General features: G+C 56.8%; 1 protein-coding gene across 1 annotated transcript; it reads right to left on the bottom strand.

The window, feature by feature from the left end:
- Nucleotides 1–5,023: 5,023 nt before the first annotated feature.
- On the bottom strand, nt 5,024–6,160 carry Grifin (galectin-related inter-fiber protein). The gene is made up of 4 exons (XM_090329083.1): nt 6,149–6,160; nt 5,775–5,854; nt 5,524–5,683; nt 5,024–5,194 (listed from the first exon to the last, which is right to left on the bottom strand). The coding sequence occupies exons 1-4, from the start codon at nt 6,158–6,160 to the stop codon at nt 5,024–5,026; spliced, it is 423 nt and encodes a 140-aa protein (XP_090185209.1).
- Between the last annotated feature and the right edge of the window lie 11,711 nt (nt 6,161–17,871).

Raw genomic sequence — 17,871 nt, 5'->3', positions numbered from 1 at the left:
GGGGAAATTTCTGTCCCTTGTCATAAAATATTATCTGAGCTGGACACCCATGTTCAAATCTATCATCCTAGCTACGCAGAACTTCTGAAATCTGGAGGATCACACTTGGGAGTCAGTCTAGGCAGAAAAGTCTGTGAGACTTTCCAAAATAAGCAGGAAAAGGACAAAAAAAAAAAAAGAGCCAGTCTGGAGGTGTGGTTCAAATAGTAGAGGACTAGCTGCCCAAGCACAAGACCCTGAATGTGTAAGAAGGTGTTGTCCGTCCATCCCGTGCCTTGTGGACCCCTAGGCGGCTGCAGGGAGCCAGGCAGCCGGGCTCTTCTCTTGCTTTGAGCATCCTGGGCACCTAGGTAAGGAGTGGGCACCTCAAATCTCTAAGTCTCCATCATGGATCAGGGCTCCTCTGCTACTTGTCCCCTGTGGAGGTGGCAATGCCTCCTGAGCTACACAGCGCAGAGCCATGCAGGGCTTCATTGTGGCCCTTCACGTGTGGCCGTGCTGGGCCAGGCAGGGGCATGGTGGCCTGGCTGCCCTCCGGGTCCCACCACCTGATCCCTGAGTTGCAGGCCCAGGAGACTGCTGGCTGTGTGCCCTCTGTTGGCCTGTCGCCATTTGCAGGTCCTGAGTGCCTCAGAGCTGGGCACCAAAATGAGGTACAGGGCTCCCCTTGCTCCCTGGGGCCTGGGGAGATGGGGTGAGCAGAGACCAGGTTGGCATGAGGAGATAGATGCTTGGGCAAAAGTGTAAAACTGTCTGCAAAGTAAACTGCAAGCCAAGGGGCTGGAGGCCATGGCTACAGAGTGTAGCCTAGCAAGAGCAAGGCCCTGGGTTCAATCCCAGGACCAAGACAAAAGAAATGGTTTATTCTTGTGCATATACAAGGTTTATTATTTATTTTATTTTATTTTATTGCCAGTCCCAGGCTTGAGTTCAGGGCCTGAGTACTGTCCTTGGACTTTCTCAAGGCTAGAGTTCTACCCCTTGAGCCTCAGTACCACTTCTGGCTTTTTCTATGTTTGTGGTACTCAGGAATTGAACCTCAGTCTTAGTGCTTGCTAGGCCAGCATTCTACCTCTAGGCCAAACCTCTGGCCCCTTATATGAGGTTGTTTTTTTTTTTTTTTTTTTTTTTTTTTTTGGCCAGTCCTGGGCTTCGGCTCAGGGCCTGAGCACTGTCCTTGGACTTTCTCAAGGCTAGAGCTCTACCACTTGAGCCTCAGCACCACTTCCGGCTTTTTTCTATGTATGTGGTACCAAGGAATCGAACCCGGGTCTTCATGCATGCTAGGCAAGCACTTTAACCACTAGGCCAAACTCCAGGCCCCGAGGTTTTAAACTTGAATTTGCTCTGCGTTTTTTTTTTTTCCCCACTCATAGCTGGTACTCTATCACTTGAACCATGCCTCCAGTCCAGCTCTTGTTGAGATGAGTCTTGAGGACTCCTCTGCTCAAGTGGGTTTTGAACCATGATCCTTCCGTTCTCAGCCTCTTAGGTAGGTTGGATTACAGGTGTGAATCACCTGTGCCCAGCTAGAGTTTTTTTTTAAATTATTTTAAAGTTATATGTTATAATTCCATAAGTCAGATTATAAGTAAAATGTTTCATGATCAATGTCATTCCTTCCATTGTTCTCCATTCCCCACCCTGTCCCTACCAAAGAGTTTTTTGTTTTGTTTTCATTTATCATGGGGCTTGAACTCTGGGCCCGGGTGTTGTCCCTGAGCTCTTCAACTCAAGGCTACTGCCCTACCCCTTGAGCCACAGTGCCACTTCCAGTTTTCTGGTGATTAATTGGAGATAAGAGTCTCACGGACTATAGTGCCCCGGCTAGCTTTGAACTGAGATCTTCAGATCTCAGCCTCCTGAGTAGCTAGGCTTACAGGCGTGAGCCATCACACCCTGCTTAAAACAGTTGTTTTTAAATCAGGGGTTTCACCCTAATGGCTGATGTTTAAAGCAATAACAAAAACAGAGCAATCCAGAGAGAAATGCCTGGGCTCATACCTGTCATCCTAGCTGTTCAGGAGGTTGAGCTCTGAGGATCAAAGTTCAAAGCCAAGCTGGACAGGAAAGTCTGCGAGGCTCTTACCTCCAATTGACTCCCAAAATGCTAGAGATAGAGCTATTGCTCAAGTGGTAGAATGCTAACCTTAAGCACAAAAGCTTAAGGACAGGACCCAGGCCAGGAGTTCAAGCCCTAAGACCAGCACAAAAACAACAACAACAAAACAGAGCAATTCAGACAGCAAAGGAACTCCCGAGTTTAGCAATCAGAAGCTCTGTGTCATCAGGGCTGCTTCCCTGTACACAGTGCGGAGACACCGAATGGGCTGGAAGGGCTGGCTGTGTTCCTTAGCCACAGGCCCCTCTGCTCTCTGTCCATCCGTGCTGCTGCCACAGGCCATTCTGTGTGTCCTCCTGGGCCTACAGGCATTTGAGGACCCTTCCTGGCTGCCCAGAGAGCCAGGCACCAGATCAGCTGGAGGCCTTGGGAAACTGACTTAACTCCCGCAGGGCACAGCCTCCAGCCATGCACCTCAGGGCTCAGACACACCCAGCCCGAGACATCAGCCCCCCTGCCAGCACTGGACAGAGGAGAGGTAGGGGTGAGGAAACCCAGGAGAGGGGCATCCTAGTGTGCTCTTGCAACACTTGGGGCCTCTGAAGGGTGTCGGAGCATGTGGGGTCCCAGGAGATGGGAGGAGACTGGGGTTTAGCTCAACTCTTCAATGTGTTTCCTGTGGGTGGGCAAATGCTATTCTAGGGGAGGAGCCGTGCAGGAGGCTGACTGCTGGAGGATTGCAATTTGAGGCTAGCCCAGGAGAAAAGTCCCAAAGACTCCATCTCTGATTAATCATCAGAAAGCCAGGCTGAAGACGCGGCTCAAGTGGCAGTATGTCAGCCAAGCAAGCAAGCCAAGGAGAGCTGCTTGAGGATCTGAGTTCAAACCCTGGTACAGAGAGAGAGAGAGAGAGAGAGAGAGAGAGAGAGGAGAGGGAGAGGGAGAGGGAGAGGGAGAGAGGGAGAGAGAGAAGAGAGAGGTGGAGAGACTGAGGATTGGGGTGCCTCGGGACTCCCAGGGCCATGGGAGGTCAGGGGTCAGGGGTCAGGGGTCAGTGTGTGTGTATGTACAACTGCAGGGTGGGAGTTGGTTCCCTATAGGGACACTGAGGCTCAAAGAGGTTGAGCAGCCAAGATTGTGAACCAGATACCTGATACTTGGACATGAACATTCTCCCAGCTCCCCCTGTGAGCTCAGCTCTCCGGGACCGGGACAGCCAGGACCCTGCACCCTGCCCCTCCAGCCAAGGCTACAGCCACTTCCGCCCTCTGCCTCCCAGGCCCAGGCCCCGCCTGGTTGACACTCAGGCCCGGCCTCCTGCAGGGGTGACAGGAAGGGGCTGGTGGCCAGCTGGGCTGAGGACACAGGCCAGGGAAGCGACAGGAGACAGGACGGAAGCCCCACAGCTGGAGTCTAGGCTCCCATTGTCCCACCTGGGGCTGGGGCGACAGTGCCTGCCCCTCCCCCCCACTGTGGAGCCCAGACACCGCCTGGCTCCAGAGCATGGCAGGGTGCTGCGCCCACACCAGCTCCGCTTACACTTCCTCTGCCTTCCATTCTCCCAGCCTCAGCGTCTCCACTCCTAAAGCCTTACAGAGCGCGTGGGACTCTAGGTCCTGACGTTCTGTCTAGTGCCAGCCCTTGCTCACGAGCTTGTTCTGCTTTGTGTGACAGCCCCTGAGGGCCCACTCAGGCCAGTGTCAGGAGGACAGAGGAGAGGTAGACAGAACAGACAGACAACAGCTAACTAGCTAGATGATGGATAGACCGCTAGATATGCACCAAGATATAAACATGATCCAATGACTAGATAGCCCATGCTGGTCATATTAAAATTAACACACAAGCTACGTGCTGGTGGCTCAGACCCTCATACCTGTAACTCTAGCTATCTCAGGAGGCTGAGATCAGAGGAGCACAGTTCAAAGCCAGCCCGGGCAGGAAAGTCTTGTGAGGCTTGTCTCCAATTAACCACAAGAAAACTGGAAGTGGTGCTGTTCCTCAAAGTGGTAGAGGACCAGCCTTGTGCAAAAGAGCTCAGGGACAGCGCCCAGGCCTTGAGTTCAAGCCCCAGGACTATACCAACACCAAGAACAAATTACCACACAGCTATGCAAACTAGCAGACACCTGTCATGCTACAGCTGTGGAAGCCCTGGCGGCCCCAGGGGCTCCTGCCCCACACAGACAGGAACAGATACCCATGATGGCCCCCACCCTTTCTCCTCTCCCCCCGCCCCCGCCCTGCTCCCCTCACACACAGGGCTGGGCTGGGAGCTGTCTGTCTGTCTGGTCTGTTTGTCTGTCTCCTTGTAGTTTCCAGGTGGGATGAGAGGAGGCTGGAAAAGCCCCAGAGCAAATGAGGGAAAGGAAGACTTGGGGAGTTCAGGGCCTTTGATTCCTGGACAGGACCCCCACTCCTGCTCCAGGCTGGCCTCCAGTGCCCAGCAGCCCTGGCAGCTCTGGCTGGGACCCTGTTGGTCCTGGCCCGATGTCCTTTGGCCAGGACTGGCATGTAGCCATCAGCAATTTGAGGGGGAGCCTGTGCTCATTGCAGCCCCACCCCAAGGCCCTGGGGATCTTGGGATGGGGGGCTCTGCTAGGGTGGGACTGGGGTTCCCCTTGTCTGGGAGCTGTGGGCCGCATTCCCTGGTGGCTTCCCCTCCCTTCCCACCTCAGCTAGGCACCTGCAGCCTGCTTATGTTTTATTGAAATCGTGGAGCTGGGGGTTCACACAGGAACGCAGGGTCCCCCGGCTTTCCTGGGGTGGGTTTCCGGGTACATGGGACAGCCAAGGCTTGCAGCTAGGAGATGCGATGGCTCAGTCGCCCCCATCCCTGCGAAGGAGAACCAGGGTCCACCCTGAGCCCAGCCACCTATGCAGACAGGTCCGGTGGGGCCAGGGCACCGCGGGTCCTGAGGGCCATTCGAAGTCCACTGGACCTCCCCTCTGGGTGGGGACTTACCCCCAGTTCAGGCTCCGCTTGGCCAGCTCCAGGTGGGCCAGGGGGTGGTCACTGAACACCTGCACCCGGGTGACAGTGGCCAGCGGCCTGTGGCGATGCGGGAACTGCAGCACCTTCTGCTCCTGGGCGTAGATATGGAAGTGCTGGGCGCTGGAGCTCACCTCCATCTGCTCGGCAGGAGAGTGGGCTGTCCTGGTCCCCGCTGGTCTCCTCACAGGGATGGCAGGAGGAACAGCAGGAAAGCCCAGAGCCTGCCCCCACCCCACACTGGGAATCCGCTCGCCCTCCCAAGCCTAGGGCTTGGCAGCTGGGTGGTGAACTCCCGATGGCACAGATGGGGAAACTGAGGAAGGAGGAGGTCACACTGACCAGCAGGGTGACTGCAGTGCAGGCCCACAATCAATCCACAGTGGGTTCTCTGCCTCAGGGCTTGTGAGACCCCGCCCTGCCCTCCTCCCGCCTGCCCTTCCCCACCCCCACCCCTGGCCTCCGTCACCTGGAAGGGCTCCCCCAGGACCAGCGGGAAGATCCTGGACACCACCTCCGGGCCCCAGAGGCCGTCCTGGAAAGCATTGCCCACTACCGTGGCGCTGGAGAATCGGGGCTTTACGTGGAAGGCGATGTCCCCTGACTCTGACAAGAAGTTGATCTCAAACCTGGGGATGTGGTGAGGTTCTGAGGGCGGGAGGCACTTAGTCCTCCCCCCTGCAGTTCGGAAGGCCCAGCAGGAGAGCATGCTGTCCTCACCTGTCCTGTCCAGCATCGGCTTGCCCCTGCACAGTCAGGCTCCAGCCAGGGGCCAGGCCTCCTGCACAGAAGGCTTCAAACTGCGGGTCAAGGTCAAAGTCAAGGACGGAGAACTTTGAGCTGAGGCAAGGCCTCCATGTCCCAGCCCGAAGCCCCCACCTACCCTGTGTATAGTTTCTGACCCCCTGGACCCCCTCATTGGGGCCTCTCGGGGGGGCCTTCACCCCCAAACCTGTTTCATCTGGGTGCTGACAAGAGGGCAGAGCCAGCCCCACCAGGTCTGCAGGGAGGAGTGGGCAGGCCTGGGAGCACCGGGCCTCAGAACCCTGCTCCCTTTCCCAACCAGGCCACCCTGAGCCCTGGGTGTAACCCACCTGCAGTGCCATGTCCAGGGCCACAGAGAGAGGGATCGGTTGGGGATATAGGCTGAGCGGCTGGGCGGGGCACAGCAGCCCCACCCCGGGGCCTCCACAAGGTCCTGCGCCCCCTCCCACCCCACCGCTCCTAGGGTTCCCCACTTCAGCAGGAGAGGCCAGATGGAGAGTAGCTCCACCGCAGTCCCATCTCCATCCTTCTAGAGGGGGCGGGGAGGCAGAGACCCACCCAGCCCTGCCCCTCCCCACCCCTGGGGTCCCCTCAATCCCCAACCCAGCCCCATCAGCTCTGTGACCCCGGCCCCCTGTGGGCTGCAGACTGGGGATTAGGCGGGGCGCTGGTCAGCACATTCCAGGCCCAGCAGACACATGGGGAGGGCCTTTCCCACACCCCAGCGCCCCCTGGCCCCGTGCCTGGGTCCCCACGGACTGTGCGAGGGAGGCGCTGCTGGAATGGGATGGAGTGGATGGAAGCTCTGGCTGTGATTGTGGGCTGTGGGTGGGGTGACTGTGTGGTGGGGTGCTCCATCTCCTGTTGAACTCTCTAAGGTGGGGTCAGAATAAAGTCAGACTGCAGGCTTGGGGCTTCTGGGCATGGGGTGTGTGTGTGCAGGTGAGAGTGTGGCTGTGCACGGCCCATTCTCCCCAGGGCCTGGCAGGGCTGGCCTTCTGACCCTCCCCATGTGCCTGGGCCTGACCCACACAGGTCCCCATCCCTCCTGGCACCCTGTGGCCTGCAGGCTGCAGAAGCTGGCAGCGTAAGATGGCAGTCCAGCAGGAGGACAAAGACCAGCGCCATCTCCTCCTCACCAAGGACACAGTACCTGGACCCTGGGTACTATACTCGTCAGGGTCCAGGGCCCAAGGCCTGCCTGGTCCCCTTGAGCTACTGACTTCTGTCACTGGTTCCTTCCTGCTCCCCACAGTCCCCTGGCTGGGAGGGCTGGTCACTGCCCACTCTGTCTCTCCCACCCTGGTGTCTGAACAGGAAGGCCTGGAAGTCTGGGGCTCCCAGAAGGCTGACACTGCCCACACCTAGCCAGTTTCTGAACAGCTCCAGGAAAGCGCTGTCCCACAGGAGGGGTGGGTTTGGGGGCCCCAAATGGACCTGGGTTCTCATCCTGCCTAGCTGTAGAAGAGACAGCCTCCAAACAGAGATGCACTGAGACCCACCCCGCACTCAAGCTTCTGGGTAGCCCCTGGCTAGCACTGAGCCTGTGCCCACCCCTGCCCAGCCTTGTAGGGCAGGCGGCCTGGTGGGTGGTGTCCTAAGCTGACTGGCCAGCCAGCAGGGCTGGGTGCAGCTCCCAGGTGCTGTGGCTCAGGGCCCAGGAGTAACTGCCATCCAGGTGCCACTGCACCTGCGCCCACACCCACCTGGATGTGCGGCTCTGCCCGGAGCTGTTGGCTTTCCAGGCTCCTTTGGATTTCAGTAGGCGACTCGGCTCCCCCTCCTCCTCCACCCCTGCCCAGCCCTGCAGTGGCCAGCTTGGGCCTGCTGCTCGAGGCCAGGGGCTGAGTCCTGCTCAGGGCACACTGGCCTCTGCCATCGATGGAGTGCTTGCTGCATCTTGCTGCATGCCTGCCTGCCCGACTGCGCCCTTTGGATTCCTTTATGTTTTTCTTTCTTTCCTTTTTTTTTTTTTTTGGTGGTGGTGGTACTGAGATTTGAACTCAGGGCCTTGTGCTTGCTCAGCAACTGCACTGTTTTGCTTTAGCTATCTTTCCAGTAGGATCTTGTGTTTTTCTGTCCAGGCTGGCCCGGGGCCATGGTCCTCCTGTCTTCATCTTCTGTTTACCAGGAGTGCAGGCGAGCGCTGTGCTGCTGGGTCCGAATTTGTTCATTCAGCAAATAACTTACAGAGCACATATTAGGTGAAAAGCTTTGTCTAGATGGAAAGCTCTGTCATGGTGAACCAGTCAGATGGACAGACACACAGAGCCTGCTGTGTCTGGGGAGGGAGGCAGGTCTAAGGGATGAAATTTAGCATCCCACAGTGTGCTTACAGCTAAGACCAGATCACTGAGGAGTAAATATGGGGCGCGACCCGTGTTATGCCAGAGGAGAGTGAAGCTAGGCACAAAGGGGAGAGTGTTCTCTGTCAAGGGATTGCATGTGCAGAGGCCCTGGGGAGGGGTCTAATCAACCCTGGCCTGGTATTTCTCCTGGACAAGCTGTCATACTCATCCAGTGCCCAGCCACAGTCTATGGCTGATGCCTCCAACTTTGGGTCTCTTTTTGCCCTGCCTGCTGGGAGGTCCTGGGCAGTCTGCTCAGGGCTTACTAAGTCCCTTGTGTCACTAGTGTCCCTCTCAGGAGCCCTTCCTTGGGGACACACCACTTGTTCCACACCCTCTCTCTCCCTGAGAATCAGAGCAGGCCGGTCTGCCTCTGACAGGTGAGGAGCCGCGAGAGAGACCTTGCCCCTCTCTCACCTCAGCTTCTCCATCTGAAGGACTTCAGGTGGCGCATCATTCTGGCTTCGTGTAGCTCTGGCTGGGGTTAGGGCTGGGCAGATGCCAGGCTGGCCTGGGCCAGAGGAGGAACAGGAAGCAGGGGAGGTACCATGGTCAGGATGTGGTCAGGTGGTCATTCCCACAATGCAATGCAGAGCCTGGTGCTTCCCCTTCTGTGCCCCATCTGGAGCAACTGGGGCCCCCGGATCCGCTCACCAGACCCCCAGACCTGCCTCTCTGGTCCGGGCGGTGCCTGCCACCGAGGCCTCCCACTGGCAACTGAGCTGGTCATAGCTAGGGCGGACATCCCTGTGGGTGGCCTGCTAGGGACACAGAGCTTCCTCCAAGATGGTGCCTCGTGCACTCAAGCCCGCCCCCAGCATGCAGGGCCCGGGCTCTGGCTCCCATCTCACTGGTGGACGGGCAATGGCCGTTGTGGAAGTGTGCACACTTCTCTGGTCAGCCTTGAGGGTCAATCAGGAGCCAGGGAAGAAGAGCAGGCCCAGACACTCTGAGCTGGCTGTGGTGCATAGTGGGGGGGGGGGTCATTAGTAATGGGGTATGGTCCTGAGTCCACTCAGGAGCTGGGGCCAGCTACCCTAGTCAGCTCCTTGGCCTTGACCCTATCCAGCTGTGATGGGCCTCGAGATGCCACCATCTTGGAGGAAGCTCCGTGTGGCAGGCCACACACACAGGGGTGTCTGGGGCCAGTGGGAGGGCCGGCAGGGCGGGCTGGGGGCAGGGCAGGCAGAGTGGCCCTCCGCCCGCCATCTGCCTGCAGGGGCCTTGATGCTTTTCCCATATGGAAGACAGCCTCAGAGGACACAGCCGGTCCAGAGCTATAAACAGATGCGGCCAAGGCCGGATCTGGGGAAGGAAGAGCAAGGAATTCATCAGATAAGGAGGCTGGGGATCCCGAGGTGACCAAGCCTGGAGGACCAGACCAGAGCCAGGCAGGGCCACGAGGGACGCGGGTCACCAGCCAACGGGGTCAAGTACTGCCCTCTTCGGGCCTCCATGCCTGGCTAACCTGCCTGTGCTGTGAGGCTATGACACTCAGGATGCAGGGACAGGTGGGGTCTGGGTGGGGGGATGGGAGCCACACCCGGGCCACCATCCATTCTGCATCTACATTTATAAAGCACCAACTGCATGTCTTCGTAGGTGGATGCTGCAATGAAGAGGTGAGCAAAGCCGGTAGGCCCTCTGAGAGAGAGACAGAAAGTTCGAGATAGTGATCAGACTCAGAAGGAAATGAAGCAGAGACCCTTGCATGATCCTGTTAGCTGTCCCTGCTGGATGGCTACTGACCACCCATATACAGGCAGGAAGCATCTAGAACGTTCCAGTGCACATGTGAGCAAAACCCATCTTGGACTCTGAAGACTCCGAACAATGCCATGGGATGTTTCAGCCTGGATGTGGTAGTGCATGCCTGTAATCCCAGCTACTCACTCAGAAGGTAGAGACAGGAAGATCTAGAATTCATATCAAGCAAGACTCTGTCTCCAAACAAAAGGCAAGATATATGGGAGGCAGAGGCAGGACAATCAAGCAAGCATAAGCTACTGAGTTTAAACATCATCAACAGTGAGAGGAAAAAAGATAATGGGCCGGGAGCTGGTGGCTCACACCTTAACTACTCAAGAATTTGAGATCTGTGGATCATGGTTCAAAGCCAGCCTGGACAGGAAAGTCTGTGAGACTTATCTACAATTATTCACCAGGAGACTGGAAGTGGAACAGCTGCTCCAAGTGGTAGAGCATTAACCTTGAGCAAAACGGCTCAGGGACAGTGGCCAGGCCCTGAGTTCAAGCCCCACAACTGACAAAAATGCACAAACAACAACAAAAAACCTGGATGCTGGTGGCTCATGCCTGTAATTCTAACTACTCATCTGACGGAGACCTGAGGATTGTGGTCCAAAGCCACCCCCAGGAAGAAAAGTTTGAGACTCTTAACTCTAGTTAACCACCCAAAAGCTGGAATTGGGGGTATGGGCCAAGTGGCAGAATGCTAGCCTTAAACAAAAAAACTAAATAAGAGAGCACAAGACCCTGAGTTCAAGCTCAGGCACACATACACACAAATAAATAAAAGCCAGGTACAGGTGGCTTGTGCCTGAAGTCCTAGCTGCTCAGGAATCTGATATCTGAGAATTGTGGTTCAAAGCCAGCCTGGGCAGAAGAGACTCTTACCCCAAAAAGCTGAAAGTAGAGCTATGGGCCAAGTGAGGGAGATATCAGGCACAGCACCCAGCCCCTGACTGAGTTCAAGCCCCAGGACTAACACCAAAACCAAACATAGACAAAAAATTAAAATGTCTCCCATGGGTGGAAAGTGGCGTTGGGCACCAGTGTGGCAGGCTGGCACCTCAGCCTGATGACCTTATTTATTTATTTATTTTGGTTGGATCTTAGCCTCCTGAGTAGCTAGCATTACAGGCATGGGCCACCAGCCTGGCTGACCTCACATTTTGTCCTGCTGGACTCCATCTCACACCACACAGAGCTGGCAGGGGGTAGCCTGAGTGTTCAGGCCTGGGCTAGACCCTAAGGGTCCCCCAGTGTGGCACCCTCGCTGTGGCATGGGTAGGGACCAAGCAGGGGGAGCCCGCCTCCGTGGAATGCTGGAATGGCCAGAGGCAGGCTGAGGTCCCTCCGATCCCCCGTCCACGGACGTGGGACATCAATTTGTCCCCACCCCCTGCTCTGGCAACCCTGCCCACCCTGAGGGCCACCGCCCAGTCAGACAGGCTTCTCTTGCTCCCTATCCAGCCATGGCTGCTGGGAAAGGCCCAGGGGAGCCACCAGCTCCCGAAATAACCTCACACCAGTTCCAGGACATCTGTGGAGGGCAGAGAGGATGCAGCCCAGAGCCCAAAGGAGGGTGGAGCTGGACATGAGGACAGTGAGGCTGGACAGACAGAGAAGAGCAGACAGAGAAGGCAGTGGTTGGGAGAAAAAAATTGACGGTTCCAGACCAGACTAAGCAAAAAGTTGGCAAGAGCTCATCTCAACAAAAAAAGCAAGGTATGGTCGTTCCTGTCTGTCCTCCCAGCTACACAAGAAAAATAAATAGAACTGTGGTCCAGGCCGGCTCAGGCAAAAACACAAAACCCTATTAGGAAATATAAATAACTGAAACAGCAAACACTGGCGGGAGGGTGGTTCAAGTGGTAAAACACCTGCCTAACAAGGGATGGATGGAGACAGGTAGAGATACCTAAAGAAGCAGGGTCAGGAAAAAGGGGCAGGAGACTAAAAAGACCAGAAAAGAGCAGGAGGGAGGAGAGGAAGAGAGGCCCCTCTGCAACCCAGTACTGACTTTCCACAGTGGGGAAATTGAGGCTGAGAGGGGTATCTGCAACAGATGGATGGCAATGGAGGCAGCCCACCACCTGCCCTTCACACTGGGCCACCACTTCCCCAAGCTGCCTGGAGGACTTTGCTAGAATGTTCCACTGGCTGCCTGGGGTCCCCAGGGTGTTGGGAAATGTCTTCAGAGCAGCCCAGCCAGTGCCGGGAGGAGTGTGTGGAATTTCCCCACATGAGGTGGCCCGAGGGTTGGGGAGAGCCATGGGGGACTGACTGCTACAAAGTCAGGGAACAGTGGGGAAACTGAGGCACAGAACAAGATCTAACAGCTAGTCATCCTGAGAGCATGGGGCCCAGCTCAGAAAAGCCTGGGAATTTGAGGACTGATAAATTATCTCCCAAGACCAAAGGAGGCCTTGAAAAAAACCTGCCATCCGCTCCCCTAAAGACATGTAATCTTGTCCTTCAGCCATTCAACAAACATTTATTCAATACACCATGTAATAGGCATCACAGGAGTACAGACATTTTAGGTGAAATGGAAGCTGGGTGCTAGTGTCTCCTACCAATAATTCTACAGGAAGCCAAGATGCAGAGGAATGAGTTTCAAGGATAGTCTGAAATAACCAGCCAAAATCTGGGCTGGAGGTGTGGCTCAAGTGGTTGAGTATCAGCCAGATAAACAAGCTGAGTAAACATGTGAGGCCATGAGTTCAAACCCCAGTATTGGGAGCAGATACTGGTGGGTCATGCCTGTAATCGTAGCTTCGCATGAGACTGAGATCTGAGAATCGTGGCTCGAAGCCAGCCTGGTCAAGAAAGTCCATGAGACGCTAATCATCAATGAATCAACACAAACTTTGAAGTGGAGGCATGGCTCAAGTGGTAGAGTGCCAACCTTGAGCGTAAAAGCTCAACAGTATCAGTACACCCATACGAGAAGAAGAGGAAGGGGGAGGAGGAGAAGGAGAAAATGAGAAACCATTAACACTCAGGTCATGGAAGCCCAAGTTCAAGAAGAGAGGGGCCAGTAGTTTGGCCTAGTGGTAGAGTGCTTGCCTCGCGTGCATGAAAACATGGGTTTGATTTCTCAGTACCACATACTAGAAAAAGTGGTGCTGTGGCTCAAGTAGTAGCGATCTGGCCTTGAGAAAATCCAAGGACAGTGCTCAGGCCCTGAGTTCAAGCACCAGGACTGGAAGAGAGAGAGAGAGAGAGAGAGAGAGAGAGAGAGAGAGAGAGAGAGAGAGAGAGAGAGAGAGAGAGAGAGAGAGAGAGAGAGAGAGAGAGAGAGAGGGAGAGAGGGAGAGAGGGAGAGAGAGAGACCTGGGAGCTGGTGGCCCATGCCTGTCATCCTAATTTTTCAGGAGGCTGAGATCTGAAGACTGCAGTTCAAAGCCAGCTCAGGCAGGAAAGTCTCCTCCCTCTTGACTTGCTTGAGCACTGCAGGACCCCAGGCTGTGGGCCCCCATACAGCAGCTCAGGGCTGGAGCCCAGTATGGCTGCTTGCCCTGAAGGCCGCCCCTCCCCACTCCCCCCGCCACTGTCCCCACTTCCCTGGGCTGGGACCCGACTGCAGAGTTGTTCAAAAACATTTCCTTTGCAAAATAACCCTTCAAAATATGTTTTTTTGGAAACAGCTTCGTCCTGATCTGAACGGGAAGACGTTAATTATGCTCCCTCCCCAGGGGGTGCAGGGAGGAAGCCCGGGGGTCAGAAACAGGAGCCCAGGGCCAGGTCAGCACTGGAGGACCTAGCCCACACCCCATCCAGCTTCCTTGTCTGGCCTCCCCACCTGGCTTCCCTGCCCCAGCCTCCCCGACCAGCCTCTCTACCCCAGCCTCCCCACCTGGCCTCCCTGTCCATAGCAACCTAAGTCCTTACTGTTCACACATGGTGAGCACAGAGCCCAGGGGTGTGTGGAGGGCACAGTGTGGGGAAAGATCACGGTCAGAGGCAGAGCAGGGTGGAGTCCCCTCTGTCTAGGGTCTGTGGCCAGCTATGAGCACCCACTTGGCGCTACTGGCTGCTGGGCTGGAGGGGTAGTGCCAGGCCACAGCATTCCCAGGGCAGAGGAGCAGCTGGACCCCCAGTGGCCAGCAGGAAGAAGAGGGCTGAGGATCCCCTTCTAATCTGGCTCCTAGATCCCACTCCCTTCAAACAAGTGTGGGAGCCCTCAGCCCCTCTGCTCACACAAGTGGATCACGACACCCAACCTCTTCCTTGCTGCCTAGACAGGGGCCCTCCACGCAGCCCATGCTCCGGAACACATCTGAATGTACCCGTCAAGACTGAGCCTGGGCCATCTTCCTTCTCTCCATCTTTGTGACCTTCTCCCGACAGGTCCTCTATCCATCCATCCATCCATCCATCCACCTGCTCATCTGTGCTCCTTTCTACCCATGCACCTGTCCTCCATCCATCCATCCATCCATCCATCCATCTATCCATCCACTTCTCTGTTGCTTCATCCATCTGGTTCCATCACTATCCTGTCCACGTACTCATATGTCTGTCTGTCCATCTGGGGAGGGATGCTAAGCAGGGAGACAGGGCAGGCCCTGGCCCCTCCCCTCCTGGGCTTTCCTCTGGTTCAGCCTTCCTCTTCCTGGAGCCATCACTGCAGCCACACCCCGGGGTGAGCAGCTTCCTCCTCAGCCCTCACCCTGCGGGGGGGGGGGGTGGAGAGTGCTCTTGGAGGCCAAGGCCATGTGGCCATGCTTTTTTAGGAGTGTGGCTCCCCAGAGACACGGGTATTTTGTGAGTTGGACCCAGGCCTGTCACTGTCAGCAGGGTGGCCAGGGGCAGTGTGGGGCACCCCCCAGGGGACACCCTGAGGATGTGTAAGGTGAGGCTGAGAGGTCTGAGGGGTCTTGGCCTTCCATGCTCTGTGTCTCCATGAGCTGGGCACAGGCGCGTGGCTGGGAAGGGCCCCTGGGGGAGCGTTCGTGCCTCCAAGCTCCCTGAGGGAGGAGGTGCTGGATGCTGAGTTACCTTAGCTCTGTCACTCACTGCTGGGACAGAAAGGGGGCCCCGGGCTCTCTGGCCTCCACACAGATGGCAGGCAGGGTCCCCCTGCATCCCTCATTCCCCATCCTATCTCCCACTGCCTCTGCCCCCACCATGCCCCTTACAATTTGTCTCTCTGCCCCTTGCTCTCCATTTGCCACAGTTGTGTCAGCAGTCTGCCCACACTGTCCTACCCCCACTCCAGGACCCCCTCTGCCCCATGAGGGACAGCAGAGGCCTCTGCCCCATCCCCCAAGCCTTGTGGATCAGACCTGAGGAGGAGAAGGAGGGGGCAGGCTGGGAGGAGGGAAGCATGGTGGGGTCCGGTTCTGGGGTAGGGGGGGCAGTGGAGACTGGCCTGGCTGGAGTCCTCAGCGCACACCCTCCTCCAAGCCTTCCCGCACACCTGGCTGTACATGGGCCGTGGACCCTGGCCCTGGGCAGGGGGACCTGACCATCTGAGCCCCCATTTCTGTTTCTTCATTGTCTCCTGTGTTGAGGAGGGATCTCCCTGCTTAACCCAGCTGCCTTGAAACTTCCAGTCCTCTCCAGTGCTCCCCTGTGCGCTGGCCTCCTCACCCATGTCCACCCAGGGAGGACACTGTCTCTCCACCCCCAAGAGAGCCAGAACTGGCAGGTGGGGCGAGTGTTAGGAAATGGAGGAGAACAGAAAAGGAATAGGTCAACAGGAGTGCACTGTTTATTGAAGAAGAACGAGGGGCACAGACCTACCTGCAGGATTGAAGGTTGTGCATCTGAGCTAGGACAGGAGCAGGGGTTTTATGGGGTCTAAGCAAGGGGGCAGAAGTTAATGCAAAAGCCACTGGGTCAGGGAAGGTGGGGTTTCCCGTTGGGCCCACACTGGGCCCAAGATGGGATGTGTACAGCCAGGTTTAGGTAGATGACCTGCTGGAGTCTTTGGCGGCTTGCCTGGGGTCTGTATGCACCCGGGGAAAACAGGATGGGGGGGGTCAATCCTTCATATTCCATGTCGGAAATAAAGAAAGAATGCGCCTGGCGGGGAGAGCGATGCCCTTCAGGGAGGGTGCAGCTGAACCTGGTGGGGTTCCCCTGTCCTGAGCCTGGAGGCTGGAGGGGACACAGATAACTCAGCATTCAGGGTACTTTCCAGGGATACCGAGCACTCAGCACTCAGGGTACTGTCTAGGGAAATAGAGCACTCAGCATTCAAGGTACTGTCTGGGAACTCAGAGCACTTAGCATTTGGGGTACTTTCCAGGCAGGGTGAGGAGGTTGTCTAGGATAACAGCCCCCTCCTTTGACTCCAGGAGGCTCCCTGGGTTCACCCTTCTACCAGGCAGGTACATATTTGGTGTGACTACTGGCAGGTGGCTGTGGAGGTGAAGCAGGGGTAAGCAGGGGCTGGGGAGGTCCCCCAGTCCAGCCTTTCTAACCCACGCTCTGCCCTGCACCCTCTCCAGTGCTGACCCCTAGTCTAGTGTGGCCCTGAGCCCGATGCTCTACAGGGCAGGAAGGGAAACTAAGGCCTGGGCAGTGAGATGCACAGGCCAGGCCTTCTCTGTCCACCCTGGTGAGGGCTGAGTCTCTCCATCCCTGCTCCCCAGCACCCCACCTCTGCTGAGGAGGTGGGGGGAGAGGGCGGAATCCAGCAGGAGGCCCCTCCATTAATGACCGCTCCAGCCCCAGCTCCCCAGGCCCTTCCCAGGCGGAAAATTCAATTAGTCTCAAGCAACTGTTTTGCTGAAGAGCCAGAGAAAGGGGGCAGCAGAAAGGGGAGAAAGGGGGCCGCTGGGCGGCTGTGGGCTGTGGTGTGTGCTGGGGAGGGGGAGGGGAAGGGAGAGTGGGGAAGGGCAGGATGGTCGCCTGCCTGATTCCCTTGTGGTGACCCTGCACACACACTTGGCCCTCAGAACCCTCCACGTGCCCCCCACACCCTGGCCACAGCCTAGCCAGCCAGCCCGCCCCCAGTCTACCCCCACCCTGCTGCTGCAGGGCTGGCTAGGGCAAAGTGCACATTATAGCAGGGCCTTGGTAAAATCCCTGGGCCTTCTCAGACTTGGCCCCCCTGCCCTGGTTTATATCTAGGCTTCAAACACTCTGTTCAGCCACAGGACCTTTGCATCTGCCTCCTCTGCTGTGCAAACTTCCCCCAGCAGAATCAAGGCTTCTTTTTACTCACCACTGTCCTGGACTTCAGAGGAAAGAGCCAGCAGGTTCCCTGGGGTCTGACGTGGTCAGGCCCATCTTTGGGCCTAGGACATAGTAGGTCCTTAAACATATGTTGCCAGAATTGAAGTATCCAGGAGAGGATTGAACCAAACTGTCAGGCCCACCCAGGACTTTAGACAGATAGATCTGTCCCTGGGCGGTGAGCCCCTGTGCACCCTGCTATAGTCTGATTTGCAGTGCCCCTCTTCTAAAGTCTCCTAGCTTGGCTCCAGCCAAGGACATCTGCCCTGTCCTTAGGAGAGGTTCTGCTCTCTGAGTGTCCAGGCAGATCCAGTGCTATCAGGTACCCCAAAAATCATGCCATGCTTGTTAAAGTGACAAATACATGGACCCCGGGGGGAGGGGGGCTGGGAGGAGCAGCAGGCAGGGCCTTACTGGGGGACAGCAGCTTGGGCAGGGCCAGATATGAGGGAGGTGCAGAGAAATGCACCCCCCCCACACACACTTCTCAGGAGAGACAGGGGCAGATGGAAGGCTGGGGACCAGGACAGAGGAGGAGGGGAGTCTGGGGGAGCTAGGGGTGGGATACAAGGTGGGGCTGGGGCCTCCTCGAGTTCCCAGCTCCCAGCTTCTGCCAGCTGTGCATCGCTGGGGCCTCATCCTGGAGAAACTCAACACCAGAATGGGGGGAAGGGGGAGCTCAGGCCCAGAGTCCATCTCTCCCACACACCCTCCCCGAGGCCAGTGCCAAGGGGTGACTGCAGTACAGCTTCCTAGGTTCCACCACG

Source organism: Megascapheus bottae, chromosome 3 (assembly GCF_031878675.1).
Source record: "Megascapheus bottae isolate mThoBot1 chromosome 3, mThoBot2.hap1, whole genome shotgun sequence".
NCBI classification, from domain to species: Eukaryota; Metazoa; Chordata; class Mammalia; order Rodentia; family Geomyidae; genus Megascapheus; species Megascapheus bottae.
The sequence above is the reverse complement of the archived record's forward strand: the minus strand, read 5'-3'. Positions and strand labels throughout refer to the sequence as shown.